Genomic DNA, 13,590 nt, shown 5'->3' with positions numbered 1-13,590 from the left:
GAGAACAAATGGATTTCAGAACTTTTGCCAGAAGGGTTTGGTGGTGGAAGAAGAAATGGGAAAAAGATAGAGAGCAGAGATAATTATGCCAAGGATATATAATTATTCTTTGGCACTCCATGTCTGACACATCACACAGGATCCTGAAAATGCTGAGGTCAGACCTGGGAAATGTGCTGCAAGACAAACATTTCCAGCTGTTCCTCTGAAAGCAAATCTCAGCAAGTACCTTCCAGGAGGGAATGTGTGGGCTCACTTATTTTGGAAAAGAAAAAATTTCACCGTTTCAAGCCTTCAGCATTCACCTCTGTAATTAAAATCTCTAATCACAAGCAGAGTGCAATATGGGGCTGTCTTCAGGGAGCTGTTTCTTAAGGTGGTTTTCCATTTTTGCACTATTTAACCCTTGCCTCAGTGCCAGGCTTTACTTAGCCTTAAGCTTGTGAACAGGCTTATTGAATTTGGCCAAGACTTAACTAATCTGTAATGAGGTCCAGGTTGCTGGAATTTGGCAGCACTGCCATGCTCTGTGCTGTTGCATAATGGCCTGACCCTGTGCAACCACAGCTTCTCCTTGAGCCCCTTCCCCACCTCTCTGAGTTCCCATTCTGGAGCCCTGGGCTTCATGGAGTGCCAAAACCCTCCATCTTTCATGCTCTTCCACAGGGTGAGAGATGGGAGAAAGTACAAGGATCTTCCACTGGGAAGGAGAGAGGATGCAGCAGTGGCAACCAGATGGAAGCTGGTGCCTCCTCCCAGGTCTGTGATGGCTGGAAAGATGTCAGAGTTCTGACCATCCGCCTCATTCTCCTCCTCTGGCCACATCAGGCTGATCTACAGCCTCCTGTGGTCCCCCTGCACATGTGAATGGAGGATGCTCATCCTGAAAACTCTTCCATTTCAAACTTGCCAGGTGGTTTTTACTGTTTATTACATAATTTTAATAAGAGAAACTGAGAGGACTTGATTTGTGAAGAATAACAGGCATAATTCAGATGTTGCTCTAAGTAATTTTTTCTCCTATTGTTTATTTAGATCAGCTCAACCACTTGAGAAATGCATTATTTGTTTTCTATTTATTGAGTATCTAATGATGAAAATAAATTGTTACTGCTCTTTATTGTGCATTTCCCATAAGGCTGACACGGCACAGAGAAGGAACTGGATTCTTTTCTTCTAGCATGACACAGGGAAGATTGTTTATAGCACTCCAGCTCCAGCCCTCTGCAAGCCAGCTGAGAGCAGGATCATTAAAGGCAGAATTTAGAGGCTGTGGGGTTGCATAAATTGATTGAGAGCAAAATTTTTCAGACAAATATTTTGTAACGAGCGAGGAGGGAGGAATCTGGTTTGGATCTTGTACCAGCAGTAAGCTGGAGAAAAAACATCTTACAGAAAAAATGTATGAAATGATCTTGCCTCGTTTGAAGAACAGAGTGCCAAATATAGACCCTATCACATTTCCTTCCCTCCTCCTTCTGAAGCTCCTGCTTTTGAAGTGCACTTTCAATGGGATGTGGATAATTGACTCTGTGAACAGCTGACCCAGGGCTCTGCTGGTTTAAACGACTGGTCTCACTTGCTGATTCCTGCTCTGTTTTGGATGATTTTCAGCCCAATTGCCCTGTCAGCTGCAATTAGTGGCATTAATATGACAGCTGAAGGGTCACAGATGACTGCACTGGTCTCAGGCATGAGATGCTCCCAGCATGTTGTCCTCAGCCCCATGCTCATGTGCCCCTAGATGGTGGTGACTGCAGATCTAGTCTGATCAAAAGGGATGAGGTTTGCTTCACAGGGGGTGATTGAGTGAGAAATGAGGGTGCAGTGACAACTGACATTTGGATGAACTTCTCTTTAATTAGCCAAGAACCTTGTTCTGCATACAGGGGAAATGTGGAATGGCCTCTCACCTGCCAGAGCTGTGAGGAAAGGAAGCAGAAGTGGGAGAGAGTCGTAGGCACATCCTGTGGCTCTTTCAACAAATCCATGGCTGCTGTTTTCTGTGGTTCCAAGTGACATCTGCCATGGATCAGGCTTTTGTCTCTTCCACTGAGGATTTCCACTTAGGGGAATAAAGTAGGAAAGGGAACAACATTCAAATGAATGGAGCAGTAGGACATCATTTAATTTCTGAAGGCTGATAGGGGTCAGATGCACACAGGTGCAGGTCAGACACTGGACTCATGGGTCTCATGGTCAGTGTGTGGCCATAATATGGCTAAAGTGGTACCACAGAAAACATAGTCTGGTTGTTCACTGGTCTGTACACTTGGCCTTTTTTATGAGGAGGGAAACAGAAGGCACCCAAAGAGCCTAATTTGAATTACATAGCCCCAAAACACCATTGGAAGACCCCAGTTTGAGATGGGTTACTCACAAAGCAGGATGCTCTGCCTGGTGAGGTTCTGCAGTCTGGTTTTGGTTTGATGTTATTTGGCATTTTTCTTGGCTTCCTTGATGATGGAGAAGGGAGATTCAATCTGAAGATGACCTCACAGCAGCCTGGCAGAGAGGGTCAGGATTTGAGATGACCTCCACAAACTGGGCAAGTGATGTGAAAAGGACAATTTGTGATTAGGGAAAATCTGAATGATAGGAATGTGTGAGAGTAAACCATCAAGAGAGGCAAGAGTTTGCTTGCAAGGAGATTTTTATGAATCAGTGGGGCAAACTTTGTCACGTGGCATAGATGTATTTGATGCTGCTGCTTCAAAGCTCTGGTTGGAGAAGGTCTGCAGATCTTCGTGGGGTGAGAAGAGCATTTTGTTCACTTTTTAAATGAAAAATTAGTATTTCTATGAGTAGCACATACTTGGTGAAAATTTCCCTCAAGCAGTTTGGTGGGTGCTCTGCAGAGAGGCCAAGCACAGTCCTGTCATGAGCACCAATTCTGCTTGAAGCCACACAGGTCTGGACTTATAGGAACATACAGCCTACACAAATCCCTCCTCTGCTTGTCCAGAAAGTGCACTTTCTGCAGACATCTGTGAGGTCCAGAGGTCAGTGTGTTGTGCTGAGCTTGTTCCCAGTAAATCTCATCTGGGACTTGTCCCTAGTGAAGAGAGCTAGTGCTTTTACAAAGCCTAGCAGCAGGACACCTCTTCTATCAGTGTGTTTCCATCCATGTTTGGGCAACACAATGGATGCAGATGTAGTAGGAAACTTCTGATTATCTGTAGGGTTTTTCTATGAAAACTTCAAAGCTCTGTGGTTAGTTATATTCTGAGATTTAAATGGATATGTCTTGTGCTCAGAGCTCTGATTTTATGTTCTGGTTTAATCTATTGTCCAAACATCATTAATGTTGTCTTTGAGGCATGGGACAGCTTTGATGGAGTCTTTTTTTAATTTCTGGCCATCACAACATCCTGCCTGCTAACAAGAAAATTCAAGTTATTGGAGTCACATGTCTTGTGGAAATAGATTGTAGTGGCAGGAGAAAAAAAGGAACTGACTTTGCTCACCTTCCACCCCCAGCTGGCATGAGCACTTGGATTACTGACAGGGAGGAGAAGTTTCTGTAGACTAAGGTACTTCACTAAAAAGCAGTGTTGTCTGTTAAAAATGAGATTAATATTTAATAGTCAGACCCATTAATTCCTTAACCTGCTTTCATGAGTTATCTATTCTGTCTATAAGCATATAAAACCTTTCCTAATTAATGCCTTGCAAGCCAGCTGTCAGGCTCAACCCTTCCTGGCCAGCTGGGGTTTGTGGAAGGATTTGAGCAAGTGTGCAGTGAGGGAGTAGGATCCTCCATTACAACCAGTGCATGACATTGGTATCTCACCCATGCCTTCCTCTCTGTTCTGTAAAACTTGTTTGGGAAGTAAAACTTGGGTGTGCATGACTTTAGAAAGATGGGGCAGGATGCACACCCTGGTTTCTGCCTCCTCCCCTGCTGTACAAGTTGATGTCCATCCTTTCAGTGGTGCTTGGAAGCAGCCCCTGCAGGTGCAGGTGTTTGGAGGGTGGTGGCTGAGAGCAGCTGGAGGGGCTCCTGCTGGCTCTGGGGCTCTCCTCTCACCTCTGTCTCCACAGAGCACGGCTTCGTGGGCTACTCCGAGGAGCTGATGTTCAACAACACCCTGCCCGACTACAGCCGGGGCCAGTCCTTCTTCTCCGTTTTTGGAGTGTTTTTCCCAGCTGCCACAGGTACAGTTAAGCTTTATCCTCTCCCTTTTTTCCCCCCAGGAACATCTGGGAGGTGAGCAGAGCAAGGGGAGCTCCTCTGGGCTGTGGGGTGAGGTGAGCAGGGCTGCCCTTGGCCATAGCAGACCCAAGGGGTCATTTCAAACCTTCACTTCCCTCCAGCATCTCAAATTTTTGCACTCCTGTCTTGTTTGGTTGAACGTGCTCTTCTGTCTCTGTGGTTAGAAACTGTTGGTGAGCTCTGGGATGATGGGGTCCTGTAAATCCTGTAAATCCTTCCCTGCCAAGGACAAGGATCAGGCACTGATCTTAGCCAGGGCAGAAGGCATCAGGCCTGTTTAAAAGCTGATTAACATATCAGATGAGCCTTTATTGCACTGTGAGAGTGGGAAGAGCACAGGAGAACTTTCTCTCCATCCTTACCTTAGCAGGTGGCTGAGCTGGGCTGGTGCCTTTGCCCATGCTGGACCCAGCACTCGTGGTGTCATGGGTTCATCCTTGGGTGTCAGCAGAGCTCATATTCATGAGATTAATTAGATACCCTCACATTATTAATTCCCTTAAATCACCAGGAAGATGCATGGCCCCTTTCCAGAGCTGACAATCTCCAGTGGGAATGCTGTAACAATTAGTTGAAGTTACAATACCTTTTGTTGATGCTGGGTGTTTTAAGCTATAAAAAGTACTGATCATAAGCAGTTTCCATAGTAATGAATCCTTGGATTACAGAATGAATTTTCAGAGGATTAGCTTTAAACAAGTCACTGGAAGTTGCAGAATTGCTGTGGTACAAGGAGACAAACTAAAGGGTTTTGTGAAACAGATGGGACTGGAGGAATGGTGTGGTAACAGAAGTCACTGTCAGGTGCACCTAAGTGCAGGACTTCAGATATTTATTTGAGATCCTCTCTCCCACCTTATCAGGCTGGCTATTGCCTCTGTAGACTTCCTCCTGAAAAACTCACCTTCTGAACTATTGGCACCATGGAGATGCCTTCTGCCCTCTTTTTTGTTGTCATTTTTGATTGGTCCAAGTGAGTCCCCATGAGAAAAAGACCTTCCTTGTGAGCTCTGCTACTGGTATAGCAAAGCAGGATTTTTTTCCAGTTCTTTGCTTATAGAAGAAGGAACAATTATGACAAAACTGTGCAGAAAATTATGGTGATTAACCACATTAAATGATTTTTTGTCACTGCTAATGCTTGGCTGCTAGGAAGAATGCCAAAGCTAATAGATACAATTTGCTTAAAGCCCTGGCAGCCTGTTGCTCTGTTTAGTTAGCAGTAATAATACCAGTAGTAATGTCAAACATTCTCTGAAAATACAGTTTGGAATGATGCATAATGACTTTGGTTGTTAACACAGCTTTTTCATGTATTCCTTTTAATTGCTTGGTTATTTACAGGATTTCAATTATTCCTTCAGAGTAGCAGTGCCAGTGGTACCATATAACATCACTATCACCCCTGTCATTGCTGTTCAGAGCCCTGTGGAGTTCAGAAGCCTCATGAAATGGTGCTCTGCATGGAAGAGCTTGTGGTCTGATAAGAAATTCCTGGGATGGGAGTTCTCTGCTGCCAGTGCTGCTGCTTCAGGGCAGCAGTGTGATGAGCAAGTGGCACTGAGGAATGCCAGGGCCAGGCTAGCACTGCTCTCAGGCTGTCCCCTCCAGCCTGTGGTCCTCCCCACCACCATCCCCAAGGGGCACCCACCTCTGCTGGAACCCCACAGTGACCTGGCTGAAGCACTGGAAGCAAAATCCTTTGCCTTAAGATGCAACAGAAATTTGGGGAGAGTTTCAGCAAAACAATATGCTGTTTAGTTACACTGAGCCACTTTGAAACAGTTCTTTGACCCACAGCAATGTTCCGTTTATCTTTTATTATTAGATGTTGTGTTTACTATTTTTAATTTTTAGCATATGCTAGCTTGCAATTTAAGATGCTATTTTGATAACAAAGTCCTTAAAAAGAATATTTCGGAAATGGTGAAACAAATGTTTGGGCCTTTTGAGATGAAATGTTCCTCTTTGAAGTGAAACTATTTTGATCTCTTCAGGATAGGCTTCTTCCTCTCTCTCTGAGATGGCTATCTGAATCCAACCAGTTTGAGTTTGGTCTCTGGGATATACTGAAAAGTGGTTTTAAGTTGCTCATTTCCAGCAGACACAGCAGTGAAACAGGAATGTCTGAAATGCAGGCTGGTAGCTGTAACAGCAGAGAGGGGCAGCCACTCCAGGAAGGGGAGCAGGACCTGTGGGGAGACCCAAAGAGGCAGGAGGAGCAGCTGGGGACATGCTCCAAGTGATGGGCATAGGATGGCCATCCCAGCCTCTTGCAGACCAGCAGCCCCAGGCTGCCTCCTCCTCGGATTGCCTTGCTCCAGGTCAGCTTGTTTCCTCTGTTCCTCTGTGTTTTATTGACTCCAGCAGTGCCAGTGGAGTTACCCCAGTTTTACACCTGAGTGCTGGTCTGGGAAATAGCTGTTAAACCATTCCAGCTGGATGCTCAGTGCAGCTGGCTTTATTCCCCCAAATTTGTCATTTAATCATAGGGAAATAGCCAAAAGATCCAAAACACACATCTAGATCTTGCCTGAATGGGAGAGCATGGGCATGGAAGACTTGGATTTGCTGGCTTCAGTCAAAAGAGTGAAATACACACTGTGGAAGATGTGAACGTGCCCCTGTAGGGATGCTGTACATTAGCCAGCTGTTCTTCTGCATGTTTGTAAATACCTTCTCAATGCACACATTTTGCTGCTGTGCTGTGATAGGTGAACACCTGCATACCCACCCAGCCAGGGCTTTTCAACAGGGAGGGAATCTCAGGGACTGCCTGTTCACAGGCAGCTCCCAGCAGCAGCCACACAGCCTTCAGTGCATGTTTAAACTTAAGATAAATGCTGTTTCTGCTGTGCAAAAAATGCTTTTTTACTAAATCCCCAAGGTATTCTGTCTAATGAAAGAAGTGTGATACAAGAAAGTAAGATGTTGTTTGAAGTGGCGTTAGTGGAAAATATCACTGCACAGAAACCAGTTCTGAAATAAACCATATCTGGCACTTGAAAAGTGACAGCAAATAGATTTAGAAGTTTTGGGCTAAGTTATCAGATGATGTAAACTGGCACTACTCCATTGAAGTCTAAGGCAAGGTGCCAGTTTACATCAGTGGAGAAGTTGGCCCTTTAAAAAAAAATTAGCTACGAGCCTTATCTAAGATTTTCCATTCTTCACCTCCTGGGTGAAGGAAAAAAAAAAAAACCACCTTTCTATTTTATAGCATGTTCAGTGCAAAATGGGCTGGGTGTTGACAGAGTGATCATATCTGCAGCTCTGAACCACGGCTGCTGGGGCTGAGGACTGTCTGACAAGGTGTAGGTGGTCCCTCATGCACGTATCCACCACTGGATGATGCCCAGGACCAGATTACACTGGAATAGCAGCAATGTACAGACTGTCTCAGCCATAATTTCCTGGCTGGGTTGACTGTGTTTTCATGCTTCTTTGTCCAGAAGCTTTGTCACTATCTGCTGCTCCCTTAGATAATAGCCAGTGTGGAAAATCCAGCCTGCTATCTCATTGGAACAGAGAGGTGGATAATTTTCTCCGTGGACAATCTGCAGATATGATTGCTTGGGTTCAGGAGGGATTGGCCATTTCCCTGGGGATAGGCCTGTGTCTGAAGGAAAGAACATCCCAATTTCTCTGAGTTTTAGATGCAAGTGTGGGGCTTTTCTTCTGTTGAGCAGCCAAAATCTCTGACAAAGCTTTTTGTGGCTTCTTGCAAGTCAGATCAGCACTCTGGCAGGGGGTGACTGAGGCTATGAATGGTGGAGATTGTTTAGGACGTTATTTTTTAATTAGTCAGGTTGTCCTTTCATTGAAAAGTGGGTTGCTTAGCCAGCTGCTTGCACAAGACCCTCTCAGAGCTGCTCTTTGGCAGCTGTCATGTCTGGAAAATTACTTTTTGGGAAGTGGTGGAGAGGTGGCTCTGATGTTACCCATACATCTGTGCTACCTGGCTGTCCATACCTTTGCACTGGCTGTGTCAGAGTCACAACTGCAGCACAGAGGAGCTGGCTTTGGGCTGAGTGGCTGAGAACATCTGAGTTGGTTCCTCTGTGGGGGCCTTGACCTTTGGCTGTGGAGCCCATGAATCTCTGGTGACCTCGTGGGAGCCCTGACAAGCTGGTGGTGAGCAGTGGCCTGGGCACTGGCAGGCAGGAGGTCAATCATCAGCCTCAAGATCCTCTTTATGTGGGCTCTGGGAGTCATGTCCTGGCTGCTCCTGGCTGTGTGTGGGTCTGTGAGAGGGAGGCTGTGCAGTCATCACAGCTTCAACTCATCCTCTGCAGTCCAGAAAATGCCATTTTGGTGTTTCCCCAGTGCTTTGCTGAGGCAGGGCTTTGGATGAGGAAGAGGTGACTCAAGCTGGAAGATTTAAAGGTGGTGCCAGATGTTTGAGAAACTTGGCCAAGAAGCACATGAGATTAACAGCTGTCTTCTTGACAATAGTTTGTTCCCTTTGGAAGAAAAATTCAGAGAATTTTGAGTTTTCTGCTTTGTCTCTGAATTGCAAAGTGGCATGTCATCAAAGAGTGCTTCCTAGACACTTTATTCAGCATATTTGTGACCATTTCCATGGACTTCTGCTCTCCTAACTTTTCTCACCTCTAGCTAAACCTGCAGCTCTTTAAAAGAGCAGTGCTTGAACACTGCATGGAAGTTTTATCTAGAAAAAACCAGAGCAGCTGACAGGCTTTTAGCTGTGCTGCTCAGAAGTACATCCACCAAATAGTCTTCCAGGAGAAAATTAAGAACTCGATTTGTAATGCTTTCAGTATGGTATCAAGGATTCAAATCTGGTCTGAATTTGGAGGAAAAGCTCTTCCAGGAGCTGAGGAATGCCAGGATTCTGTGGGGACCAGGGGATGGGGCTCTGGCTCCACGGGGGAGATGACAGCAAAAGATGACTGGTGAGTGGACTGATCAAGGGGGAAAAAAGAGATGATCAAGGAAAAAGCATTAATAATAAATAAATAAATAAAGCCCTGGATGTGTTTGGCAGCATGAGAGTGCCTTGTGCTCATGTATGTGCTGTCCTCATGGCAGTGAGGAGGGGAGGTGTTACAGTTCCCTTGAGCAGATCTGGAGATGGTGATATGGAGATGCACAGCAAAGCCTGGGACAGAGCAGAGCAGTTTGTGCTCCATGATTATCAAGATCCATTGCTGACAGCTCATCAAAGGCCAAAGTCTGCAGGGAATAGGGAACAGGGAATAGGGAATAGGGAGGGCATCCATCTGGCTGATTTGGGTTTGTCCCCTTTACTCTGAGATTGGTCCCATGGCTCTTGTCTATCCTTCATCTTGGGAAAAAACCCTTCCAAGCAGCAATCTGTGCCTGAGCTTTAAAATGCAGTGGACTGTTGCTGATTTAGAGCTGTGGTCACTCAGATGTGCAGTGCAGAGAGTGACTTTATCATTCTCATGCCCTCTGGACACGAGGAGTGGCTGCTGGGCTTGGCAGCCCTGGTGGGCTGGCATGTGCCCTGTCCCCTGCTGCTGGGGCTGCCAGATGCTGTGAGTGCCATGGTGCTGGCATCCTCCTGCCCATTGTTCTGTGCTGATCTCACCCTGGCCCCAGGGACCATGCCATCAGCACTGCTGGCTGCTGGCCCACGTGTCCTTGTGAAGACATTGGTCTGACATCCCAGGGGGACACACTGATGGGCAGAAGTTAGAATCCTGAAGCTTCTGGTCCTGCTTTCAAATTGTCCAAATTCTCATCAGGATTGGAAATCACAGATTTTTATTTATTTATTTTTATTTACAGCGCACACCTGATGTCTTCTAAGAAAAGTTCTGGCATAATGTGACAAGGGAATCTCTGTTTTCTTGACAAGTCTGCTGTGACTCCTCCTTCAACTATAGACAAAACCCCCTAACTAATCTGTACCTTGGCTTTCTAGTCTCAATGTAGAGACTTTAATAAATTTCCCTCTCTTGCTTCTTTAGGTGGTCATTTTTTAGGCTAAGAGCTGTCCCTGGTTGTATAATATCCTGTACTCTGGCCTAAAATAACAGTTCAGTATTTTATTCTTAGTCCTACCATGTGTTTTCTACGTGACACTGGGACAATCACTTGCCCTCTCAGTGTTTCTGTTTTCCTATCTGCAAGGCAGAGATAATGCCTACTTCCAAAGCAGATCTCTTGGCTGCAAGGTGCCACCTACGTGCTGAGAGCACTGTTACTCCCCCTGCTAATGTGATTATCATTTAATGTGGACAGGACAGTCTGTTTTGTAGCAGGGGCTGTCCCCTGAATGCAGGGACCTGTAATGGATCTGGCCTGGGGGTTGTACCACCTGCAGCATGTGCTGCCCTGATGAGCAGTGCATTTCTCTTCTCAACAACTGGGCAGCATTGTCTCCTGTTGGGTTTGTATGAAGATAAGATGGGTTTTGTTCACATGCTGTTTTCCCCCCAGCATTGTTCAAACCACACAGAGGCTTCTTTGACATGCTAGTGGTGACTTGCTTCTGTTAAAGACATGAACAGTTTTTTACCAAGCAAATGATGGGAGCCAGTATTTCTCTGTGTGGCAGTGCAATGAAGTGATATAGTTGCTGTTCTGAAACAATCAATGAAATGATTGATTAAATTATGTTACATATTGCAGTGTGTATTATATGTACCATAACTTAGACTGACTCTAAATTGCACTTGTGTCTGCAAAATCCAGGTGTGATGGCTGGGTTCAACATGAGTGGAGATCTCCAGAAGCCTTCTTCCAACATCCCTGTGGGGTCTCTGGCTGCTATTGGCACCTCGTAAGTCATTGATTGAGGAAAATCTGCTCTGGAGACTGCCCTGAGTGGGACCAATCCATCCCATATTCCCATCAGCCTTTTATTACTCAGCCATCTGGAAAATTAAAGTGTGGCTCTCGTTCAGATTGTCATCCATTGCCACCACACACTCTGGGTGGGCTGGGGGTGTTTGCTGGTGTGGATGTGCTCAGTCCTTCCACTGCTGGGTGGGATCTGTGCTGCTGCAGCCTGCCTGTCCCACAGTGGGATGCAGAGCTCTCCAAGGCTTGGCAGGGGGATGATTTTGTCATTCTCTAGTGTTGATTCCAAAGGAAGGGTTTTGTTGCTTTTTTTCCCCCCCCTTGCATTCTTTTTCTATATAAATAGAAAAGAAATATCAAAATTTTGTATTTTTTATTACTGGGAAAATGAGGCCAAGAGAGTTGAGATTACCTACCCATGTGCAAGACAGCAAGACAGGGGAAGCAGAAGCCCTGCATGACCAAGTCTTGCTCTTCCCAAGGAAGTGCTACTTTCCAGGAGAACTTTCCACTGCTGCATATTGAAAAAAAAAAAAAAAAAAGAAAAAAGAGCCCTCAGTAGGTTTTCCTGCCTGCTTTAATTTCCGTCTAAATTGCCTTTGAAATTATTTCTTTTAATTGTGTACCAGTGTTCAGTCAGGAAGGAAGATTCTTCACAACTTGGAGGGATTCCTGCTGAAATTGGTGCTTGTTTTAAGAGGGGGGATTCCACAGGACACAGAAGTATCACATGAACCCATCTATCCAAGGCTGTGGTCATTTCCTTCTCTGCTGTCTGGGCTTTACAAAATTATCCCCCAGCCTGAGCATGGAAAGCATTTGACTGTCTCCTGGCTCTCCTAGTGGCAGAATTCTCAATGGTCTTGTCTTGCTGTGAAGAAATTGGTTTATTTTTGTTGTTTGCAGGTGGTTTCTGTACATGGTCTTTGTTTTTTTGCTGGGAGCCATTTGTACCCGTCAGTCACTCCGCTATGACTTCATGATAGCAGAGAAGGTAACTTGTGCTTTTATTTAGTGGTTGCCATCTGCCTCACTGAGTGCTTGAGTTTTCCAAAAGCCTAAGGAATTTGGGTACACATCCCTCATTAAAATTCAGGGGGATTTCCCTGTTGCAAATCCCAGTGTACAACTGATTTGAATAGCCTTGCATTCACCAGCATATCCTGTAATGCCAAATCTTGGCATAATCACCCAGCAATAGCTTTAAGAGCTAAAGTATGGTAATGTGGTCTAATGATAAATGCAGTATTTTATTCCATGTATCCTTTCTTGTTGTTGGAAGCTTAGACCAAATTGAATTCTCTGAAGAATCCCCTGCTCATCTTTACTAAGTCAAGCGAAGCTCACATTTCCATATCCAGCAGGCTGTAATTGCAGGGACAGCAACAGGATTATTAAACTCAAGGCATTCCACACAGAGTGTTTACACCAGGGGGGTTGTAGTGTCACACACAATGAACCACTGCAGGCCTCTAAAAAGAGAGCAAGAGATTTTGGTGTGTGTCACTTTGGGTGGGATATGGAAGGGCGAATTTTCTGTTATTTGGTATTATCCAAAACCATGAGTATCACACTTTTTTTTGGTGATTCGTATGACGTTGGAAAGTTTACACAGTTTGATCTGTAACATGGTTTTAGTCTAATATATCAATTTGAAACTCAGGCTTTGTTTCCTGAGTAATTCCAGCTCTAAACTTCTTCCACACCCCCAAATAAACTCCCAGTTATTGGTGGGGCTCTGCCCCTATCTGCTGAGGTAAAAAAAAATCCACCTCTGTTTCAGGGAAAAAAAGAATGAACCTGCCTTCTCTAAGGCAACCTCTTTGTATGTCAATGACTTAATGGGCAAAAAGTGCAGTAACCAAAAAAATCAGCTTTAAATGAATCTGCTGAAGAGAAAGAGATTGTTAAAGCTGTGTTTTAACTTCAGAACCCTCAGGGGGAAAATGAAAGATCTAGTAATGAAAGAGAAGATATTTAATAATGGCAAATACAAAAAATAAACAAGCAAACACCCCTCTCCGGAAAATCAAATTCAATTTTCATTCCCTTAATATGTAACAAAGAAATGGTGCAATACACATGTTTCTTCTTTGAGTCATTACAAGATGCTTTAGATTTTAATGACTTTGGAGAGAGGAAGAGGGGGAGACATCATTACTCCTCCAAACTCTCCCTTTCTATCACAGGTGAGCAAGTGCTTGGCTGCTTTTCTCCATTACAATATTTGTTTGGCTTTTTAAACATAAAAATGAGATTCAGTAATTTCACTTCTAATGAGCTCCAACTGCCAATCCCTTGCAATGTATTCACACTCTCTATGCTCAAAATGCAGAGCAAAACCTTTCATCAGCCGTGGTGAAAGGGACTCTTCCCCTCTAACCCTGATTTGAATGTCAAGTAGCACATTTAAATGCAAGCATTTTTGGCAGCTAAAATAATATATGATGTCTGGCACCACTGTTTGTTTCTTCCGAGTATTTCTCAGAGCAGGGCAGGATCAGAGGAGAGGGAAGGGAGGATTCCCCCTGAGTGTCTGTTGGTCTGAGGGGAGCTGGTATCTGCTCATCTTGCCTCAGGTT

The 13,590-nt window shown here is 44.8% G+C and overlaps 1 protein-coding gene across 4 annotated transcripts in view; it reads left to right on the top strand.

Annotated features, from left to right (window-relative positions):
* SLC12A8 (solute carrier family 12 member 8) overlaps window positions 1-13,590 on the top strand; it is a 48,015-nt gene that overhangs the window by 21,323 nt on the left and 13,102 nt on the right. For 3 of the 4 annotated variants that reach the window (XM_056496524.1, XM_056496525.1, XM_056496527.1), the window contains exons 6-8: window positions 4,045-4,158; window positions 10,901-10,988; window positions 11,915-12,002. In XM_056496524.1, coding sequence (XP_056352499.1) covers window positions 4,045-4,158; window positions 10,901-10,988; window positions 11,915-12,002 — 290 coding nt within the window. The remainder of the gene's footprint in view (window positions 1-4,044; window positions 4,159-10,900; window positions 10,989-11,914; window positions 12,003-13,590) is intronic. The other variant, XM_056496526.1, reaches the window with a different exon arrangement.

This window comes from Oenanthe melanoleuca, chromosome 7, assembly GCF_029582105.1.
Source record: "Oenanthe melanoleuca isolate GR-GAL-2019-014 chromosome 7, OMel1.0, whole genome shotgun sequence".
Taxonomy (NCBI): Eukaryota; Metazoa; Chordata; class Aves; order Passeriformes; family Muscicapidae; genus Oenanthe; species Oenanthe melanoleuca.
Note: the sequence above shows the minus strand (reverse complement) of the source record. Positions and strands in the feature narration are given on the sequence as shown.